We start from the raw sequence: 21,883 nt of genomic DNA, 5'->3' as shown, positions 1-21,883 counted from the left end.
TTATACTCGTAGTTGCAAAATAAATATATATTTTCAATAGATTAATTAAGTTCCATGAAACCTCTTTAATACAAATTTCTTCTATTAAGTCGCTCATCCGTAATTAATTGATGTTATAACTAAATTTCGACTGCTTCGTTATACTATATTACATACACTATCAATGACGCGTATCTTTTTTTTATCGGGGCAAAAAGTGCAAAGGAATTTTCGATAGTCACTAAAGAGGTCTAAAACAATTAATATTGTATTTAATCTGTTTTATACACACACAACTAAATATAATAATTGCAATAAAAGTACTTCTAGTTCTAATGAAATATATAAATATAATATATAAAAACGCTTAAATCTAAACAAAAAATTGGTGTTAGTTTTTTTCTCGCATAAGTCGGATTATTAGTTTTCTCGAAAAAGGTGTATTCCCCAATTTATATGTATACGAATTATGTCGACGAGTTACAGTAATTTCCTAAAGCAAATTACAAGTTTCAGTCGTAGATAATATTAATCACATTAATTCAACATGATAATAGTTAACTAGGTACATTAATTCATAAGATAGGATAATTATTGAGCCTTGCAACACGCTGAATTGTCAATGTCAAAACTATAAGACCTTCACACAGGACACCTCTTTTGCGTTAGTATCTGTATCGTATAATATCACTATGGCATGAATGTACCCTCGGCACAATTGTAGTTCATTAGGATTTTGTTTGAAATAGTATATTAATATTATATTTTTATAAAAATAAAACATTTTTAAGTACGGGTTAATTTTATTCACAACCTAGATTATTAATAATTATTTATTATCATACTGTTATTGGTTGAGAAGTATATTAAGTCAATAATGATTCCGGTTGATCTATAAAAAAAAGTAAAGTAACGTAACGTTGCGAAGTCTATATCGGAAATTTAGTTAAATTAAAGTATATATAATATAAGTATTTAAGTGAAATAGTGTTGTGTTTTTTTTACGCCACTTGCCTTGTCTTTCAGCCTGTTACAATGCTCAATGTTGCTACATCGCTTAATATCTAGAAAGCTTAATTTTTTTTTATTGAAAACAACAAAATAACTCTCAATATGAATATATTATAGAGTAAAAATATGACGTAACAATATAACAATTTATATTTATACAGGATACCTTTGTAGTTTAAAATTATCTTGTATTTCGTGGTGAAAATATTGTATCAGCTGTGCTATTCTGTAAGAATTCATTTCGTATCTCATGAAATGTTATATAACTTACTGACATTTCACAATCCGTTTCCTCCGTGAGTTTCGAGACTCTTCTAACAGAATAACTCACCTGACATTGATTTGAATTATTCTGTTTCTGAATTATTTACAAAGTAATGTATCCGGTTAATGAAAACAAACAAACGTCTATAAATATATTTAAAAAGAATAAATTTTGATTAATAAAATAATTTAATTTAATAACAACACTGTACAAAGTAATTTAAAAAAAATGTTTCTAATATTGCGGTATTTAACGTTTGTTCACGTGTTGTATTTAAATATCGAAATGGAACATGGATAGTGTTGCAATAAGCAATATATATGTAATTGCCTTTGTAAAATATTTGTTTTAAAGAGGCTCATACATTTTTCTTAAAAAGAAACATATGTATATTGATAAAATATTAATAATTAATATTAAAAGATTATAAATTATGATATGATTCTTAGAATTGCTTTATTAAATCAATTAATTTTATTAATATAAACAATTTAATACTCACGAACGCTAAATTATTTATAATATTATTGTATTGTTCAAGAGCTACGACCATTTTATCATATTATGAAAATTGTCTATAATATGTGGCCGAAGCTAATGGCCGAGCCATCATTCTCGTTCATCTTCATCTTCATCTCAAATTTAGCTCAAAATATAAAAACAATGAGCTTTTTAAATGCAATTTAAAATGTAATGTTTGTGAAATTATGATTAATTATTTATCTTAAAAATATACAGCAACATAAAAAATGTATTCGTAATTATTTTTAAATTTCAATGTTATTTTTATGGAGTTTTGTGGTAAGGATAAATACCTCATACATAAAAAGTATCTCTCAAAATGTATGAAACTTAGATGACTCCAGTAGGAGTTGGAAGGTGAATTTGGCATACTTTTTGAGGTTCACTTATTCATATGGGTTTTCAAGCCCTTGAGGTAATTGTCCTTACTCTCACTTGGAGTGTAGACTCCATATGTTTTGTAAAATGAATAATATATTATATGATTTGATTTGCCCTGCATAGCATTTTATTAATATAAAAATAATAATAAATATATGGATTTATGTGATGAGATTGAAGCCTTAAAAGTAGATAATTCGGTATAGATGAAACAAAAAAGGATAAAACTTCAATTTCTTCTTCGAAAAATACTTTACGCGTATCAAAATTTTTTTTGTTATGATTCAGTTGTTGAAGAAAAAATGTGTACCCTGTTGGATTTTTCTTGTAATAAATAATGTCTTACTCTTTTCAGTATTGCCAGTTAAAAAATAACGAGAAATACATAAACGAAATAAAAATAATTAAGTTAAAATATAAACAACTTTATATCCTAAATTCATCTAAGGGTAAAAACAATTTAAGCTTCTGGAACAATTAGAGTAACAGTTATTATCTACGTTTATATGTACTAAGAAACACAGATAAGAAATGGTCTTTGCGATCCCAAAAAGGGGATGAAATTTTATTAATTGTGTTTAGCGAGATAAGAGTAATGATGAGTTTTGTTTTATTGAGGGTAGTAGCAGGGTCGGATTAAGGAATAACAGGGGCTCTAGCATTGAGGCGTCCAATCCTTTCAATCAAAGAGATAAAAACAGTAACAGCCTGTGAATGTCCCACTGCTGGGCTAAGGCCTCCTCCCCATTTTTAGGAGAAGGTTTGGAGATTCACCGTCAAGCACGAGATGAATTATAATCACAAATTAATAACATGTTAATTCAGTGGTGCTTGCCCGGGTTTGAACCCACGATCGTCGGTTAAGATTCACGCGTTCTAACCACTGGGCCATCTCGGCTAATTTTGTATACATAATTGAAAATCTTTTTAATAATTTTTTTTCGCCTGGTTTAAAATTATTCGTCTCCTCCACTTCATCTCTTTCTTACAATCTCTGATACTTTAAAACCGTTCGTAAATACAAGGATAAAATTCTTATTACGCACAATAGTCGAATATGATTGGTTGGTTGTTTCATCCAATCGCATTAACCAATTTTGTCTCTCTCTCTCTCACACCCCGATCTACTGTCATCAAGTTCTTGACATTTACAGACTCAAGGTATTGTCGACTATTGTCATCTTATCTCAATAAACAAAAATGTATGTTTGCTTAATTTATCCCGTATGTATTTATAAGCGCGTCGCGAGTGTTTTCAACAAATTCGAAACACAAAGAGAACGCAATAATAATTTTTGTATCATGAATGAATTTTAGTTGACAAAAAACCCTTTGCCTTTCCTTTTTTAAATATCCCTTTTTGAATCGCAAAGCCATCCTCAATGTCAATGCTAAGAACATTCCAAACTATTTTAGTCTACCTGAAAAGTTACATCCATATTAACAGCATTTTTTTATGTCCTAACGGATTGGTTGCAGAAACTTTTTTATGCCTAAAAACGCAATAATCCTTCAAAATTGTCGAGTCCTGTACAGAAGTAAGCGGAAATTGGGTCCTCGGAATGAGTGTTACTTTTTTTTAAATTTTACTTGAATATTTTATCATAAATAATATTAAAAATCGACGCATTGGCTTATATAATATATAATTGGTCAAAAATTAATTAAAATCTACAAAATATCACGTTTACGCGCCGTGATTGTTTGTGACGTCATAATGTTAATTAATATCATAATGAGACTAAAGGTAAGCACACGAATCAGCTTTCTACCAGGCAAATTTAACACTGTGACGTCACATGCGCTCTAAAATGGCCGGCTTAAGGGATTTGTGCAGAGCTTAAATATATATTTTCAGTTCGATACTACATTTTGGTTATTATTAAAATAATGATATTTGATATTTTCATTTATGAAAAACGAAAAAATTCATTACAATACCCAATTCGTGAGGTTTCCATTCAATTCGAGTTACAACTTTTAATTTTATTGTATTTTTTTTTTTGTAAAACAAAACTGCTTCTGTACTTGACTCTATCTAATTTTTACTAAAATAGTTTAAATTGAGACAAGACATCCCATAATATTTAATATAAAAGCCTCATTGAAAATAGAAAAAAAAATCAAAGTAACGTTCTCGTAGTGATAAAACATCCACGGTGCTTAATTTTGATCACTAAGCAATTCAGTGTTTAGTCATATCATGTTTTGTTATACATGTAAAGTTAGTCAACGCAGATATGACCGAAGCTTAAATCCTAAAAATATTATATTATATAGTTTTTTAAGTAGACCTGTGTCATTATTATAGTCTGTATTCATTATAGGTTACTTTCAACGATTTTTTTTTATTTTCAATCAGGCTGAACACTAATAATCTAGAAATGGAAAAACAGAACGCTCCTGATCCTCGGCTTCAGGACGCGGCGGTAGAAGTTCTCGAGGGCGGCGACGTAACGCGCGTAGTTTGCGCGGTAAACCCACGCCGCCGCCATGTTGTAGAGCCCGTGACACTGACAGTGGTGGTATGTCGTTCGTTTTATTTCGATCCTGGAAAATATTGTCTATGTTAAACAATCCATCGAAAGAGTTTTAATGTATTTTATTACTTTAAATACGCGATATTTTAATACAATACCAGCGGCCCGCCCCGACTTCGTATGGGTTGAACAATTATCTACATCACTAAATATTTTAAAGGCAAATTTTTGATACCTTAGGTTACATCATTGCCATTTTCGTAGGATATATATATATTTTTAATAAAATACAGTCTATTTATGTATATTCTCGTTGATTATGAAGCTTTTTGTAGGTAAAAGAATTTAAAAAATCGGTTTAGTAGTTTTTGGGTTTATCCATTCCAAACAAACTTACAAAAAAGTCTTATCTCTTTTTAATATTTGTATAGATATATTATATCCATCTTTTTAATTATCAAAAACAAAATTATTTCTTTTAAATAATATAAGAATTCTTCTAAATTAGAAAAGTCACCTTTCTTTATTTCTCTATTTCTTAGTGTATTTGTTTTTTTATTATTTAATTAATCGTATGACTTGGCTGTATGATAGGAATCCCTTGTTTGTTGAGAATTGAATCAATAAATAAAATGTAAATAAAAATGGCGTGCACTAGATTAGTATTTAAACTTTCGCAAATACACGGAGATGACAGAATTATAATATAAAAATTAAGAACCGTTCTTTTAAATATTTTTAATACTTGTCTGCTAATTCTTTGTTACGTGATATAATTAATCTGTACTATAAAAAAAGGTTTTTCTGAAGCTCTACATTACAAGCAACTGTTTCGAGTGGGCTGTTTTGTTGCCCTTTCAAAGTGGTGGTCACTTGTACATACCTGGTATCGCGCACTTGCGCCGCGTCAGTCTGCCGTCATAGCACCGTGTCGAACATCTGAAGAGACCGTGTGATCACTTCATCCTTTAAACACGACTCCAGAAACTCCTCGATCGTTATAACACCGTCCTGGTTCAGATCCAACTTCCTGAACACTCGGTCCACCTGTAATATATAATGTAATAATAATTACCGATACCCGATTAGATTGCGTCGGAACAGGCAAGAATAAAACAGGGTAGGCAATAATGTGGATCATGCTAACATTTGAAGTGAGCAGAGAACAACCTATCGGTAGTTAATCATTTTGTTAGAGACCTATTACCCCCAATAAACAATAAAACTTAATAAAACCCTTCGTTTGCGTGATTTGAAACGAGAGTAACCCAATTCTTGCACTCATAAACCCCAAATGATTTGATCGTTTCGATTATTTTAACACAATAAACACACAACTTTTACTTATTCTTGACGTTTAACAAACTTTTACTTTACAGAAAGAAAATTCCGATATAATTTCTACAAATTGTGTAGTGTAATCGGTAAAAAGTTATTTGTGATATTGGCGCCCAATGTGGGACACTTAAAAAGTTGGAGCCCAGAATGTGACTATTTCGTTTGACATATTTTGAATACATATAACTATGTGTGAAATTTAAAACACATAAAATTAGCTTTAATAAAATAATATGTATTTGTATATAAATATAGAAGACAGTTACGATGTTAATGACCTGTTCATTTGCTTTCGCATCATCTATCCTTGCAGCAGGTGACCCCGGTGGTGCTCGTCTCCCTAGCAATTCGTGAACAGCCACAACTACTTCACCAAGCTCCTGTCTGGTAATAGCACCATCACCATCAACATCATACAGACGGAAGGCCCAACGAAGACGCTCGTATACGGAACCACGGAGAAGTGTTGACAGGGTCACGAGTAATTCCTGAAATTAAATTTTTGACATTTTAATTTGTAATTGAATATATTCTAGGTTCATTGCGCTGACCAAACACAATGGTTGGAATATGAATAATAAACTTTCTAGTATTACTTGGTGGTAGCCAGGTAGGGCTTTGCGCAAGTGTCTGAGTAGGTACCACCCACTCATCACATATTCTAGCGCTAAACAGTAATAACTTATATTGTAATGTAAACCCAAGGTTGGTGGCGTGACGTTGACGGATTAAGGGATGGTTAACGTAACCCATGTATATAATTGGTAGTAACCACTTACCATAAGGTAGCCAAATTGCCAGTGCGAAATACCTGATATAAAGGCACAACAGTGATGGTCAATTAAAACCCATATCAAGCGCTTGCAATTATCAAAACTATTGAAGTTTGAAGCTGAAAACTTAATTTATAATACGCAAATTTGATCGACTTATAAATGTCACTTCCTGCTTCATATTCAACGCCCTTGTAATATTTAATCAGTTTAAAAACACATGTTTTCGTTTGCGATTCGTTCCAATTAGTTAAATGTAAATAACTTATATATATTTTTAAATACAAGAATTAAGAAACGCCCACATTTGAATATCTGTTCATTCTCACCTCTTCTAAATAGTTTTTTAAGAGTCCAGCTCTTAAACAACTCATTGGATTAGTTTTATATTTAAATGTTAGCGTGAAATGAATTTCACTGACATACGTGTGCGTAATACGTATTACGGTATTAAAAAATTGAAATTGGAATTGGATATATGACAAGTATGTCGTCTGTGGTAATACTGTGCGAGCTCACTTTGCTTTTTTCCAGAAGTTTCGAAACAACGCAATTACCACGCATTACTCTCGTATGGGTTACGGCAGCCTATCCAAGAGTAGGCAATTGCGCTGGATACATTATTGGGCGGAATGTATAATTTTTTTTGTCATATTTTAGTTTCTAAATTGATCAATAGATAATAACAATAATAATAATAATATCCTGGAACAGTCACACACGGCCATCGGATCCCAAACTAAGCAGAGCTCTAACTATGGAAACCAGGCAACTGATATACTACATATACTACTTTTCTTTTGTAAATACATACATATATAGACAATCTTAAATAGATGGCAATAATTAATTTATTCGGTTATCTGAATCGCGCTATCTTTTTTCAAAAGTAATACTATTAGCTTCGTAATACATTTCAATAGAATGTCTTTGTCTTGGGGAGTCGTGTTTTATTCGTGGTTATATATTTTTTTAGGTTATAAAAATTTGTGCAAATACACGTATGCGATATTCGTTTTGTCTTTGTTTCATGATGGTCCAATGGTTAGAAGACGTCAATCTTAACCGAAGCTTTTTCCATCCCTTCTCTTTAAAAGGAGAAGATGCCTTAGGCCAGCAGTGGGACATTAAAAGGCTGTTGCTTTTACTATTATTTCACTCTCATAACCCGATGCGACGGCAATACATATATACATATATTGGGATCGGATTGCTTATATATAGCTAATTGTCCTGGCTTCGCACGGGTAGATACGAAGGAAAATGTATTTTGGACAGGATTTGCGTAAAATTCATTCTTGGTAAGTATGTACGAGAGGAAGGAAAACTGTGACAAATTTCAAGTCAATCGGGCGGATAGTTTCAGAGATCTCGGATTCGCTTATATATATATAGATATGTACATATTGACATATTCTAAACACTTTACCATTTCAGCAAAACATGTAATAAATAAACACATCCCACAATCAATTCCAGCGCCGACGAGAACACGTTCTTGGTAGTCTGGTTAATACAAAACAATCTCACGGATGAAATCTAGGAATAAGAATGTAAGAAAAACTTGGCGCCCGTCCAACGTAAGCGCGCTGAAAATGTCACCACGCCAATTTGATGATGAGACATTGTTAAAATTAAATAAATAATTTTAAAGTCAAATTATTTCGCTTTTTTTATATCTACTCCACCTGATGGTAAGTGGTAGTAGAGTCCAAACGCGACGACGGCCAGTACAGTCGGGAAAAACGTTCTGCACTAGCCGCCTTCGCCTTGCCGGCCCGCAAGATGCCTCTTCACGCCTCGTTTGAAGGAACTTTGCTTTCACGGAGACTGGCAATGTTTCGCTGGGATTTATGTAAAGAAGATGTTGAGTCTTGAAAAAAATACGTACCAATCATTCATCAGATATTCTACCGCCAAATAGCAATATTTAGTGTTGTTGTGTGAGAAAGGCGAGTGACCCCGTGAATACAGGCACAAGAGACGTAACATCTTACGTTGATGGAGCATTGGTATACGGATGTCTATGAGTGGTGGTGACCACTTACCATCAGGTGGCCCATATGCTCGTTCGTCTATCTATGCAATAAAAGTTACCAAATGAAATAAAAAATGTTCTAGTAAACTAGTCTAGGGATTGAGTACCTTTGAAAATTAAAAATTAAAAATTTATCACCGGTTAAGTATAAAGTCCACCATAGAGAATCGGCAAGAAATTCTTTCATCTAACAATTAGGTTACTAAGATATTTAATTAAATAAAATTATTATTATATTTTGTTCTGCAAGGAAATCAACGAGTAGTCATCCATTTTTAACATAAGTCTTTATTCAAAACATGCAATTCGAATTTATTAATTGGCAAAGCTAAATTAATTTTGAAATTGAATTATTTCTTGAATTTACTAAATACTCCATATTCAAGAAATAATTCCTTTTGTTACTGCGTCAGGATCAGAAGGCTACGAATAACGGATAGTAGGGTAAATGTTTAAACAAAACAAGCTGTTATAAAGAAAGTTTAAGTTTTTTATTAGAAAACATTCACGGCATTAAGCCCTTTGTAACTGTCACATCTTCTATATCATCCCCTATTTCACGGATACCCTTGGGGGTAATATTCACAGAATCTCTTCTTAATGTATTTTTATGTTGGTATTATGTTTGTTTTTTTTAGAACATTGGGAATACATAACAAAAATATTATTTTGATAACCAGCCGTGTCTTGCGGTTTTACTTGTATTATTCACAGACTAATAAAAAAATCATGGCCGTTACAGTGACAAATAAGATACATCGAAGTTGATGGGTATTTAAATAATTTATGATTAAAGAAGAGCAATAACTTAATATAGATTAAAATAAATAATAAGAACAGCTTCTTTTATTATTATATTAATATATAGCAACGAAGTATATAGTACACACGCCACACACAACATGGGTGTAGAGTGACAGCGCCGTTCGCCGCCACGGCGACTTAACCCCTAGGCGTGCCAATATTTAACATCAAAATACTTGAATCAAATCAAAACATATAAAATATACTTTGCGAGTACTTTTAAATGGTCATTTCAAAAGATTAAATAATATTTCAAGTCTGGTTCGTAATGTATTCGACCGACAATAACCGGCAGGAAACTTAACCGTTACTCTTTTTCAAAAATCAAGTTACATAGATAATAAATACAATTAAATTGTTATTTATCCTGCATGGAAATCAACGAGTACTAACTTCCTAAGCCTTTATTGAGTAATATTATTAATTTAATTTTTCTTAACATTTGCTTTAAATATATTGGTTAAAATAATAATGTATATTAGGTATTTAATAGTAATTTTAATTGTACAGCTACGTTCTATTATTTTTTCTGACAATTTTTTTTAATAGAGGTTGCCAGGAAGAAATCTCTGAATAAGTGTCTTTGCATACTTTTTGTACTACCTGTTCTTTTATATACTATTTGTAAATTGAGTGAATAAAGACATAAAGTAAATAAAAAGTATTTGAGGAATTTTGTTATAAAAACGAACACCTTGCTCACCTTGCCTAAATACTATAACCAAATAATATCACAACAGCTTTGAGAGTTAACAACATAAAATGTTTATGGTTGTTATGTTAACAATGCGATTTGCGCTTGAACCAGTTTTCGCATTCCCTTGGGAATGAGATATTTACTTTATTTATCCAATGTGTATTCTATACGGCCAGTACAGTCGGGAATAATGTTCTGCACTAGCCTTCGCCTTGCCGGCTCGCAAGACCTTCACGCCTCGTTTGAAGGAATCCGGGTCGTAAGAGGAGAGTAACACGTGAGCTGGTAAAGAATTCCATTTTTTGGAAGTGCGACAAACAAACAGTACAGTAACAGTAACAGCCTGTTAATGTCCCACTGCTGGGCTAAGGCCTCCTCTCCCTTTTTGAGGAGAAGGTTTTAGAGCTTATTCCACCACGCTGCTCCAATGCGGGTTGGTAGAATACACATGTGACATAATTTCAATGAAATTAGACACATGCAGGTTTCCTCACGATGTTTTTCTTCACCGTAAAATACGAGATGAATTATAGTCACAAATTAACAAAATCAAAATTTGACGAGCCGGTTGGCGTGGTTGGTAGAACATTTGCCTTTCACGCCGAAGGTTGTGGGTTCGATTCCCACCCTGGACAGACATTTGTGTGCATGAACATGTCTGTTTGTGCTTAGTCTGGGTGTAATTATCTATATAAGTATGTATTTACAAAAGAAAAGTAGTATATGTAGTATATCAGTTGTCTGGTTTCTATAGCACAAGCTTTGTACAAGCTTAATTTGGGATCAGATGGCCGTGTATGAAAAATGTCCCAGGATATTATTATTATTATTATTAATTAAGCACAAGAAAATTGGTGCTTACCCGGGTTTGAACCCACGATCATCGGTTAAGATTCACGCGTTCTAACCACTAGGCCGTCTCGGCTTACAAAGGCGACAAACAAAGGCGTTGCCAAATTTCTTTGTGCGCGATGGAATTGATGTCACATTTAGGCGGTGAAATCGAGAGCCAGATAGCGTACACTTATGAAGGAATGGGGAAGCAGACTACTATCTCTCGACGCAATTGTAAAGGCTTGAGTGTGTTTGTGACCTTTACGTCGCCAATAATGCAGTGTCTGTAATAAACATACATCACTGTTTATAACAGACATTTTTATATTCTCTATCTATAAAGTGATATGATGACGTTCTTCTGACTGATTTTGATCACGGCAGCCAGGGGAGACTAGCCGACTGTGTACGGCATATTATGAAAAAAAAACAGGTGCACTCTTTATTCCCTCACTCACTAACACCGATGAGACGACAAATCCGACACGACCGGAAAGTGTTCAGACGCAGAACCAGCGACTTTACGTGCTTTTCGAGGTACGGAAATGATACTTACATTTTTTTGTCACAAAAAACAACCAATAACCTTTTACTGGCACGATGTGAAAATCGAACCCAGAAGCTCGGGATCTGCGGCCTTATATCTAGCCACTAGACCAACGAGGCTGATAGACAGCCATTACGTCGGCAGTGCTAAAACCGAGTTATGATGTCATTTAAATGTTATAATTATTATTACATAACTGCGGGGAGTGCCACAGCGGTTTCACCCACATTTAACGTGACCTTCGTCCCAGTGGTGGTAGTTTTACGTGTAACCTATTCGAACCACAAGAGGATTAAAGACACACAAACAACTCTGACATCGAATTGACGAGATATCATTGGTCGAGATCTTGTATAATCTGTGGTATATCACAATGGATTCGAAATAATGGCGTTTTGAATGTCGGCGAAGTTGTTATTGGGATTTTGGAAGTAAAATTAAACTGGATATAAGTTATGGGAATTGTGTTGTATTATAAATAAAGATAAATTAATCGAGAACTTTTCGTAGTGCATAATACAGCAGAGATTTTGGGGAACAGCATGGATTATGACGAGCCGTTGGCGTGGTTGGTAGATGCTTGCCTTTCACGCCGAAGGTTGTGGGTTCGATTCCCACCCAGGACAGATATTTGTGTGCATGAACATGTTTGTTTATACTGAGTCTGGGTGTAATTATCTATATGAAGTAATATATATAATATATCAGTTGTCTGGTTTCCATAGTACAAGCTCTGTACGAGCTTAATTTGGGATCAGATGGCCGTGTGTGAAAAAAAGTCTCATGATATTATTATTATTATATAATATGTAAAAATAAGGTATGTTTAAAAAAAAATTAATTAAAAAAAGCCGAGATGGTTAGAACGCGTGAATCTTATCCGATGATCGTGGGTTCAAACCCGGGCAAGCACCACTGTATTTTCATGTGCTTAATTTGTGATTATAATTCATCTCGTGCTTAACGGTGAAGGAAAACATCGTGAGGAAACCTGCATGTGTCTAATTTCATTGAAATTCTGCCACATGTGTATTCTACCAACCCGCATTGGAGCAGCGTGGTGGAATAAGCTCCACAACCTTCTCCTCAAAAGGGAGAGGAGGCCTTAGCCCAGCAGTGGGACATTAACAGGCTGTTACTGTACTGTAAGGTATGTTTTTATCAGCTCCTTCTTCGAATTGAATAGGCTATAGCCTATCATTTGTCGATGACTGATAGATCATGAGATGAGAGCGTTCAAACAAACAAACTTCACTTTCAAATATAGTACTCCCGTCCCGACTTCGAATTTTTTTTTTTGTAAAAAAAGTCCTGGAACTCGATCAGAATGCCACCCGCGAAGTTCAGTCTAAATCATCTAGGGACCCATTCAAACACACACGAAAATGTTTTTACAAACGTACAGATGAATTACATATATATAATTTAAAAAGTTAAGCCGAGATGGCCCAGATGTGAGAGCGCGTGAATCTTAACCGATGATCGTGAGTTCAAGCCTGGGCAAGCACAACTGACTTTTCATATGTTTAATCTGTGTTATAATTCATCTCGTGCCTGACGGTAAAATGAAAACATCGTGAGGGAACCTGCATGTGTCCAATTTCACTGAAATTCTGTCACTTGTGTATTCCACCAACATTGGAGCAGCGTGGTGGAATAAGCTCCAAAACTTTCTCTTCAAAAAAAAAGGAGAGGAGGCCTTAGCCCAGCAGTGGGACATTCACACTTAAAAGTGTATATATAAAGATAGACCGTCAATGTCGCTATTGGAATTTGACGTTTAGGATAGCTGCTCAGGTCTCACATTTCAATATTAAAATGGCTTATAATTGTTACAATAAAAATCTTCAGACATTAATCACAGACCCGTTTAACTGTCCGTCTTTCTGTTTGAAATATTTACTAAATAGTTTTAATAATATAAACTCACCCTGAAGCTGATAGCGCCGCTGCAATTGACGTCAAAGGCTTTGAACACATAGTGCGCGTATAACGCCGAGTCTGGAAAGGTTTTTAATAAAACATTAATCTCTGCTTATCCACGACCAATTTGTAATTAAATTTTATGAAAGAAATTTTGGGCATTATTATGAATACTTGGGCCTATTTTTTAAATTCTATATTTAAATTTTAAGCTCAATGTAAACCTCTTTTGTTAAACTTTCTGCACATGCTACAGCTAACTAGAACAGTTTGTAATTAAATTTGAAAAAATAAATTTTGGGCATTATTATTGAAACGTGGATCAAATTATATTTTTAATTCTGTTTTTTATTTTAATATTATGGCAACCTTTTTTGTTTTTTTGTTTTTATTTTAATATTATATTCATTTAGACTAGTCTAAATATATTTTTAATAACGGCAGGATTGGCTTTCCTTTACTCTTCAAGCATCAAACTATCGTTACGATAATAACAAATATACCAACATTCATGTATATATAAATGCTATATATTATCACTGCCATATAACACAGTTTCAAAAGGCTATGTATATAGCATTTAAAATAGAATATAATTATAAACACAACTAGATACCTTTTCCCGCGAGTGAAGGGTAATAGGTTACATATGGTATACTATATATTATATTAAAATTCATCCAAATCCGTTTTACCGGTTTTGCGATTTTGAGTAACAATTAGACACATATACATTCAAATTTATAATATAAATGGGATTGTAGAAAATAAGACAGTAATACTATACTTACTACCATGCGGGAAGAATTTCGCGTATATATCTTTAAAGGAATCTTCATGGACAACGCCTTCGGGACATTCCTGCAAATAAAGTCGAAACATACAATTAAATATACAAATATATATCAATAGTTTCAGCCCAAGGCTCGCGTGTAAGGGCTTAGTAGGTACTCGAGGCACTTTTCTGTGTCCCTGTTAAAATGTATGCAAAATTTCACGATGATCGGTCGAGTCAGAGAGATGGTTCCTACTGACCGGCCTAAGCCAGTCAAGGTACGGGCCTCGGGGTTGCCCCCTTTACCCGGGCTATTCCTCACCGTCAGGTTTATCTGACGCGTCTTTTCATTTTGGCCCAAAAGGGGCAGGGTCTCAATGACCCAGTGGCTATTGTAAAATAAGATACTCTTGGGCTCGAGTCGTTAAGACGTAAAAGCGTATTACTACTCTGTAACGATAGATGGCGTTGATTGAATCTGTCACATTCCTGAATCGCGCTATCTAGATTCGCTCCTGTATGATAATAGTTATTTGCATTGAAAGAAATGTTAACCATCGCTTGCATCGCAAATGCACCACCAACCTATTATTACACTGGCTCACACACCAGAACACAACAATATCAAGTACTGCTGTTCAGCGGTAGAATATCTGATGTGTGGGTGGTACCTACCCCGACGAGCTTACACATAGCCTACCAGTAAATCACGCTACAAATGCGTGTGTATGGTTAATATAGTGGGGGATTTTGAAGTCAATATGAAACTATCAAATTCATACCCATGACTTGTCATGAAAATGTTATGTTATAAATTTAATATATATTTTTAATATAAGCATAATTACAGGTACAAGGGACATAACATCTTAGTTCCCAAAGTGGGACATAGACGATGGAAGGTATTGTTAATACTTCTTACAGTGCCATTGTCTATGGGCGGTGGGGTAGTTACCACTTACAAATTAACAATTAAACTGAAAAACATTGGTACGTTGACCGGCTGTTCCTTTTGTATTATATACTACATTTAATTATATATGATTACTGTATATATATTATTAATGAAACAGTAACTACCGAGTTTCTCGTCTTTATCTTAAAGCCTTGTTTAAATAATAAACTCAGTTAGGCTAGCCCGGTGTTTAGTCAAAATACGTATATATAAATATGTATGTATAGCCCTTTACAAATAAAAAAGATTTTTTATATAATAAACGTGTAAAGAGTTTGTATTACTTTTAAGAAATAAATTATAATTTTCAAATACATTTTTCAAAAAATCAATTTTCATTCAAATTCTCAACCGAATCAAAATCGTATTTATTATTTTACTTGGATATTCCAAAAACCCGGGTTTGTCACCGAACATAATTAGTACATAATTAGAAAGCTTTTTTTTTATAGAATAGGAAGGCGGACGAGCATATGGGCCACCTGATGGTAAGTGGTCACCAACGCCCATAGATATTGGCATTGTAAGAAATGTTAACCATCGCTTACATTAACAATGCGCCACCAACCTTGGGAACTAAGATGTTATGTCCCTTGTGCCTGTAATTACACTGATTCACTCACCCTTAAAAAAGAGAACACAAAAATACAAAGTACTGCTGTTTAGCGGTAAAATATCTGATGAGTGGTCGGTACCTACGCAGACGATCTTGCACAAAGCTCTACCACCAGTAAAAAGTTTACTCGTAAATTAAATCTATTGGTCTTGTAAGGCTGCGGATTAAATCGAAAGATTTTTCAGTCAACTAATTGGGAAATGTTCAGTAACAGAGATTGGATGGTATCAATGTTTAAGCCGTCGGTTCCCCTGAACTCATCCCGGCCGTGTCCGATTACCGCCCCATCGGATTCTGAAGTACTATGCACTCATAATACCATGTTTATTTTCTACGTCAGCTAGTCTTAGCGATTGCCGCTGTTTCCGAAATTTGCTTCAGCTTTGCTATATTTTGCTGTATTTTTTTCTATTTGTATATTCTTAGACGTTTTGTCCGTACATTTGGCGCATCTATTATATCTATTTTAATCTGCCTACATGTTAATTAGGCAGAAAAACAATCTACGTTTCAGGATTAAAAAATTGGTCGAAATATGGTATTCATTTGCAATATAAGTATTCGTTTGAATTTGACGTCGTAGAGTCCACGTGAATTCTTCATTGACCGGAATGTGTGCTAGTTGACCTAATTGAAGGGGTGGGGGGGTTCACGGTAGCATGCGCAAGCGATCCCACGGCGCTCCTCGTTAAGACGGAAAGGGTACCGCCTGTTTTTTAGTGGATACCGATGCTCGGGGCGCACTCGGCCCGTTGGACACCGGCGAGCCCCACATACCCCCCACTGTTCCCGTGGGGTAAACGCGTAACGCGTTTTTCCAGCGTTAAAAAAAGGGGTGGGGGTATATGAGTTGTGATTCTTAGTTTTTTTCCGGTTTCATGTAAATAGTAATAATCTGATTTATATGGAACTTTCATTTTATATTTTTTATGTTTATAGGTCGGGCATGTTGGCCACCTGATGATCAGTGATTAAGAAATATCAAATAATACGCCATCAATCATTGCAACTAAGATGTAACCTTATAGCCTGTTACACTGGCTCACTCACCTTTCAAACCGAAACGAAATAATACCAAGTATTGCTGTTTAGCGGTAGAATATTTAATGAGTGGATAGTACCTAGCCAGAAAGGCTCGAACAAAGCCCTACCAATTAGTAAGCTATTTTAGTTCGTACTTTCAGGTCGACATAAGCTTGACAGAGTATTAATCATTATCAAAATAAAAATAACATATCAATTTCTAAACGCTATAGGTTAAATATTGACTTTTACATTTTGAAAATCGAATCTTTAGAAATATTTAATAGCGTAGCTAGGTGGGTGAAGGGGTGCCCACCAGAGGGGACCGGGGGATATAGCATGCATTGATTGGTATGGATATACGTCAGATGATCTTGGATATGCTAAAAAAAAATTATATATAGATATATGCTGAAAAACAGTGGAAATAACAAACAAAATTTAGAAAACAGTGGAATATAGTTATTTCATTCATCATCCGTGATTCTAATTTGAGCGCAGAGCCATTCAAAAACTCACCGTTATGCCCATCATTGTATAAACAAAATGGCGTGAGATCACGCTAATGTTGGCAACATTGAGTTGTTCGAGACACGAAAATGTACAATATAATAAAAAATGGCGGTATTTAATAATGATAACAGACACGCGTCTCTAAAACCGTAATACGCTGTTTCATTATTTGGTGTTGCTTACATCAAATCTTTTTTTTTAAATATGCTTTTACAAGTTCTTATGAATCGTCAAGCGCTGTCACCGATTCGAAATGTGAATTCCACCGAGATCAACCGCCAAGAAACAATAGTTACACTTTTTCATCGTACTAATTACATAAATTCTAAATTTACAAAAAAATAAATTATATAATTATTAATATCATTTTTAGGCATTAAAATAACAGAACAGGGGCTTATTTTCGGTTAGGCTGAGTAGGCTCGGGCCTAGCGCAAAACTTGGTGACATTTTTTTTTTACTCATCGTCATCTGTAAAGACAAATCAACGTTTAAAAACTAAAATATGTGCCCATAGCATGTAGCAAAAAAAAATACCTGTATGATTCCTATTATTAAAAAAATCATTTATTAATAATAATTAATAAATGGCAACCAAGGTATGAAATCCTCCGGCAGTTTCAGATTACAAGACTAATATATTATTTTAACTTATCGGGTCACAGCGGACATGATAAGTTTTTTGGTTTCTCTGTTATTCGATATTAATTTATGGATTAAATTATACGGATTCTTATCCTATTAGTATTTTTATAATTTCTTGAAAAAAGTCACATCACTGTTATTACAAATTCGTATTTAATGAATAAGGTTTTAAGCAAAATTGCTAGGCATCTATTTGATTCCATATCCTATTCCAATCAAAGGAGTATAGATTTTTTTTTTTATAGAATAGGAAGGTGGACGAGCATATGGGCCACCTGATGGTAAGTGGTCACCAAACGCCCTTAGACATTGGCATTGTAAGAAATGTCAACCATCGCTTATAGCCAATGCGCCACCAACCTTGGGAACTAAGATTTTATGTCCCTTGTGCCTGTAATTACACTGGCTCACTCACCCTTCAAACCGGAACCAACAATATCAAGTATTGCTGTTTTGCGGTAGAATATCTGATGAGTGGGTGGTACCTACCCAGACGGGCTTGCACAAAGCCCTACCACCAATAAATAAGATAAACAAAACTTAGATATTCCTTGCAATTTGCTAATAGCTCTGCTGTATTATGCACTACAAACTGTTCTTGGTTAATTTACCTTCATTTATAATACAACACTACTCCACTTAATAAGTGATACAATAATTAATTTATTATCCAAATATCCAATTAAAACTTCGCGGACTTAAGGTACGCGGACGAGCATATGGGCCACCTGATGGTAAGTGCTCACTAACGCCCATAGACATTGGCATTGTAAGAAATATTTATCATCGCTTACATCGCCAATGCGCCACCGACTTTGGGAACTAAGATGTTATGTCCTCTGTGCCTGTAATTATACTGGCTTACTCACCCTTCAAACCGGAACACAACAATACTAAGTACTGCCGTTTTGCGGTAGAATATCTGATGAGTGGGTGGTACCTACCCGGACGATTGCACAAAGCCCTACCACCAGAAAGACATTAAAAACGCCATTTTCTCGCGAATCCATAGTGAATATCATAGATTATTCAAGATCTCGACCAACGATATCGTGTCAATTCGATTTCTACGTTGTTTATTTGTCCGTTGTGTTTACTCCTCCGTGGTTGGAATAGTTAAATCTAGCACAAATTTGAAAATATAGTTAACATATATTAGTATGTATATATTTGTGTCACATCGGATAGATAAATGAATGAAATTATTTCGATTGAAAAAAAAAACCCGAAACGTCATCTAATCCTTATATTTTTTTCATTTATACTCGTAATCACAGGATTACGAGTATAAATGAACAATGAAAATGAAGGTCATTGAGACAAAAATTTACTAATAAATAAAATATACAAGTTTATTAATTTAATTATATTTCTTTTTGCGAAAAACAATAACTGCTGTCGCATATCACCCATACTTCAAACATATTTGTTTCTTAAATCAGCCGCTGTGGCGCTGAAGAAAAAAAATGACAGCGCTTTGTATTAATAATATTATAGTTAAAAGAACTATAATATTGTTTAGAGTAATTTATGAACCATATTGCTTACAATAATTTGTAAAGTGTTAGAAACACAAAAAAAAAATAACTAAATACAATATTGAGTATCTATATATTTTATTAACCCTTGTTTTTTAATTTAATCCTAAGCTGTATACAACATTTTCAGTATATATTTTAATATCAATAATAAAATTAAAAAGTATAAAAACGCGGTAAAATAAATAAAACATGGCTACCTTGTTTAATTAAAATATTTACAAACATAATATAAAAAATATTTTTACATCTAACAACCGCATTTCTCATTAAAAATTGTTACGAATGTTTTCGATACTAACGAATTGAAAAGAGATAATATAACATCATCAATATACGTGCAAGCGAGATAGCTATAGTTTTATCGATAACTAAAAGGTCAGTGGGTAATGCCGACGACCGTTGGCGCCAAAAATAGTTCTGTCAATTTGACAACGACGGAAGCAAATACAATGTTAGTTAGATTTTATATTATCAATATCGACTATGTATTCTTAGTTAGAATATTTAATAATATAAAATCATTTGTTTGTCTGTTCTGACTGACTTTATACTGATGATAGGGCTTTGTGCATGCTCGTCTGGGTAGGTACCACCCACTCATCAGATGTTCTACCGCAAAAAAGCAGTACTTGGTATTGTTGTGTTCTAGTTTGAAGGGTGAGTGAGCCAGTGTAATTAGAGGCACAAAGGACATAACAGCTTGATTTCGAAAGTTGATGGTGCATTGGCGATGAAAACGATGGTTAACATTTCTTACAATGCCAATGTATAAGTTGGCGTTGGTGACCACTTACCTTCAGGTGGCCCATATGCTCGTCCACCAACTTATACTATAAAAAATACTATCAATGCACAGTCAACTAAAATAAAAAAAATACTGAGACTAGAAAATTTTTGTAATATAGCTTTATTTTATAATATAAAGTTCCGTTAAAAATATTGTTTTGGATAGCTCAACTTAAATTTTACTTCTAGCTTAATATAAAACTGTTATATGTTATACCTAGGGGTTGTAAATTAATATTTATTTCAACGATGATGAAAAAATTATTTCGTATAGAGTTCCTTCGCAAATAAATCTCGGTTAGAAGAGGTTGATTTATTTGAGAGCCACGATGGCCAGTGGTTAGAAGACTTGAATATTAACCGATGATTCATAGTTATATATGGTCTGCCTGCTCAGCTATGCACCTGGATTGCCAGCTTCCTACACAAGCGTAGCCTTCGTGTTTTAGTAGATGGTTGCGCTTCACAATTCTATGTAGTGAATGCTGGGGTCCCCCAGGGATCTGTGCTATCTCCCACACTCTTTCTTTTGCATATCAATGATATGCTCTCCCTTGGGAACATACATTGCTATGCAGATGATAGTACAGTGCATGGTGGATACCACGGACGCGCAGTGGCTGGGCGGGCGGAAACTGAGGAGAGGCGGGAGAATCTTGTCATTGAACTCGATAGGACGTTAGATCTCATCGCCAAATGGGGCTCTGATAATCTTGTTGAGTTTAATGCCAAGAAAACACAGGTATGCGCTCTCACGGCGAAAAAGTCAACATTTTCCCCTCTTCCCTCCCTCTGTGGTACTCCGCTGGTGATGCAAAGCAAAATCGCCATGCTGGGGATTGACGTTCGCTGCGACCTTAGTCCAAGGGATTACATCGAGGCTGTTATAAAAACAGCTTCACGGAAACTCGGAGTTCTGAACAAGGTGCGGCGCTTTTTCACGCCACAACAACTGTGCCTGCTGTACAAAACACAGGTACGGTCTTGCGTGGAATATTGCTCGCACCTTTGGGATGGCTCCGCTAAGTACCTACTTGAGGCCTTGGACCGGTTGCAGCGACGTGCCGTACGCATTATTGGCGACGTAAAGGTCACAAACACCATTGAACCTTTACAATTGCGTCGTGAGATAGCAGCACTGAGCGCTTTCTATCGACTGTATCACGGCGAGTGCTCTGAGGAATTATTCTCTCTAATTCCTGCTTCCCCCTTCCTTCTTAAGTCCACGCGGGCTGGTTCTCGATGTCACCGCCTAACTGTGACATCAATTCCATCGCGAACAAAGAAATTTGGCAACTCCTTTCTTTGTCGCACTTCCAAAAAATTGGAAACGTTTGGACTCTACTACCACTTACCATCAGGTGGAGTAGAGTCATTTGCCCTCCCGGCGATATAAAAAAAAAAAAAAAAAAGCAAGCACCACTGAATTTTATTGTG

At 34.5% G+C, this 21,883-nt stretch overlaps 1 protein-coding gene across 1 annotated transcript in view; it reads right to left on the bottom strand.

The window, feature by feature from the left end:
* Positions 1 to 4,119: 4,119 nt before the first annotated feature.
* The window catches only part of LOC126779650 (Kv channel-interacting protein 1), a 67,887-nt gene continuing 50,123 nt past the window's right edge, over positions 4,120 to 21,883 (bottom strand). Inside the window, exons 3-7 of the mRNA XM_050503802.1 lie at positions 14,384 to 14,453; positions 13,600 to 13,670; positions 6,255 to 6,464; positions 5,522 to 5,685; positions 4,120 to 4,708 (exon numbers count right to left, since the gene is read on the bottom strand). Coding sequence (XP_050359759.1) covers positions 5,557 to 5,685; positions 6,255 to 6,464; positions 13,600 to 13,670; positions 14,384 to 14,453 — 480 coding nt within the window. The 3' untranslated portion in view covers positions 4,120 to 4,708; positions 5,522 to 5,556. The remainder of the gene's footprint in view (positions 4,709 to 5,521; positions 5,686 to 6,254; positions 6,465 to 13,599; positions 13,671 to 14,383; positions 14,454 to 21,883) is intronic.

This window comes from Nymphalis io, chromosome 29, assembly GCF_905147045.1.
Source record: "Nymphalis io chromosome 29, ilAglIoxx1.1, whole genome shotgun sequence".
Classification (NCBI taxonomy): Eukaryota; Metazoa; Arthropoda; class Insecta; order Lepidoptera; family Nymphalidae; genus Nymphalis; species Nymphalis io.
The sequence above is the reverse complement of the archived record's forward strand: the minus strand, read 5'-3'. Positions and strand labels throughout refer to the sequence as shown.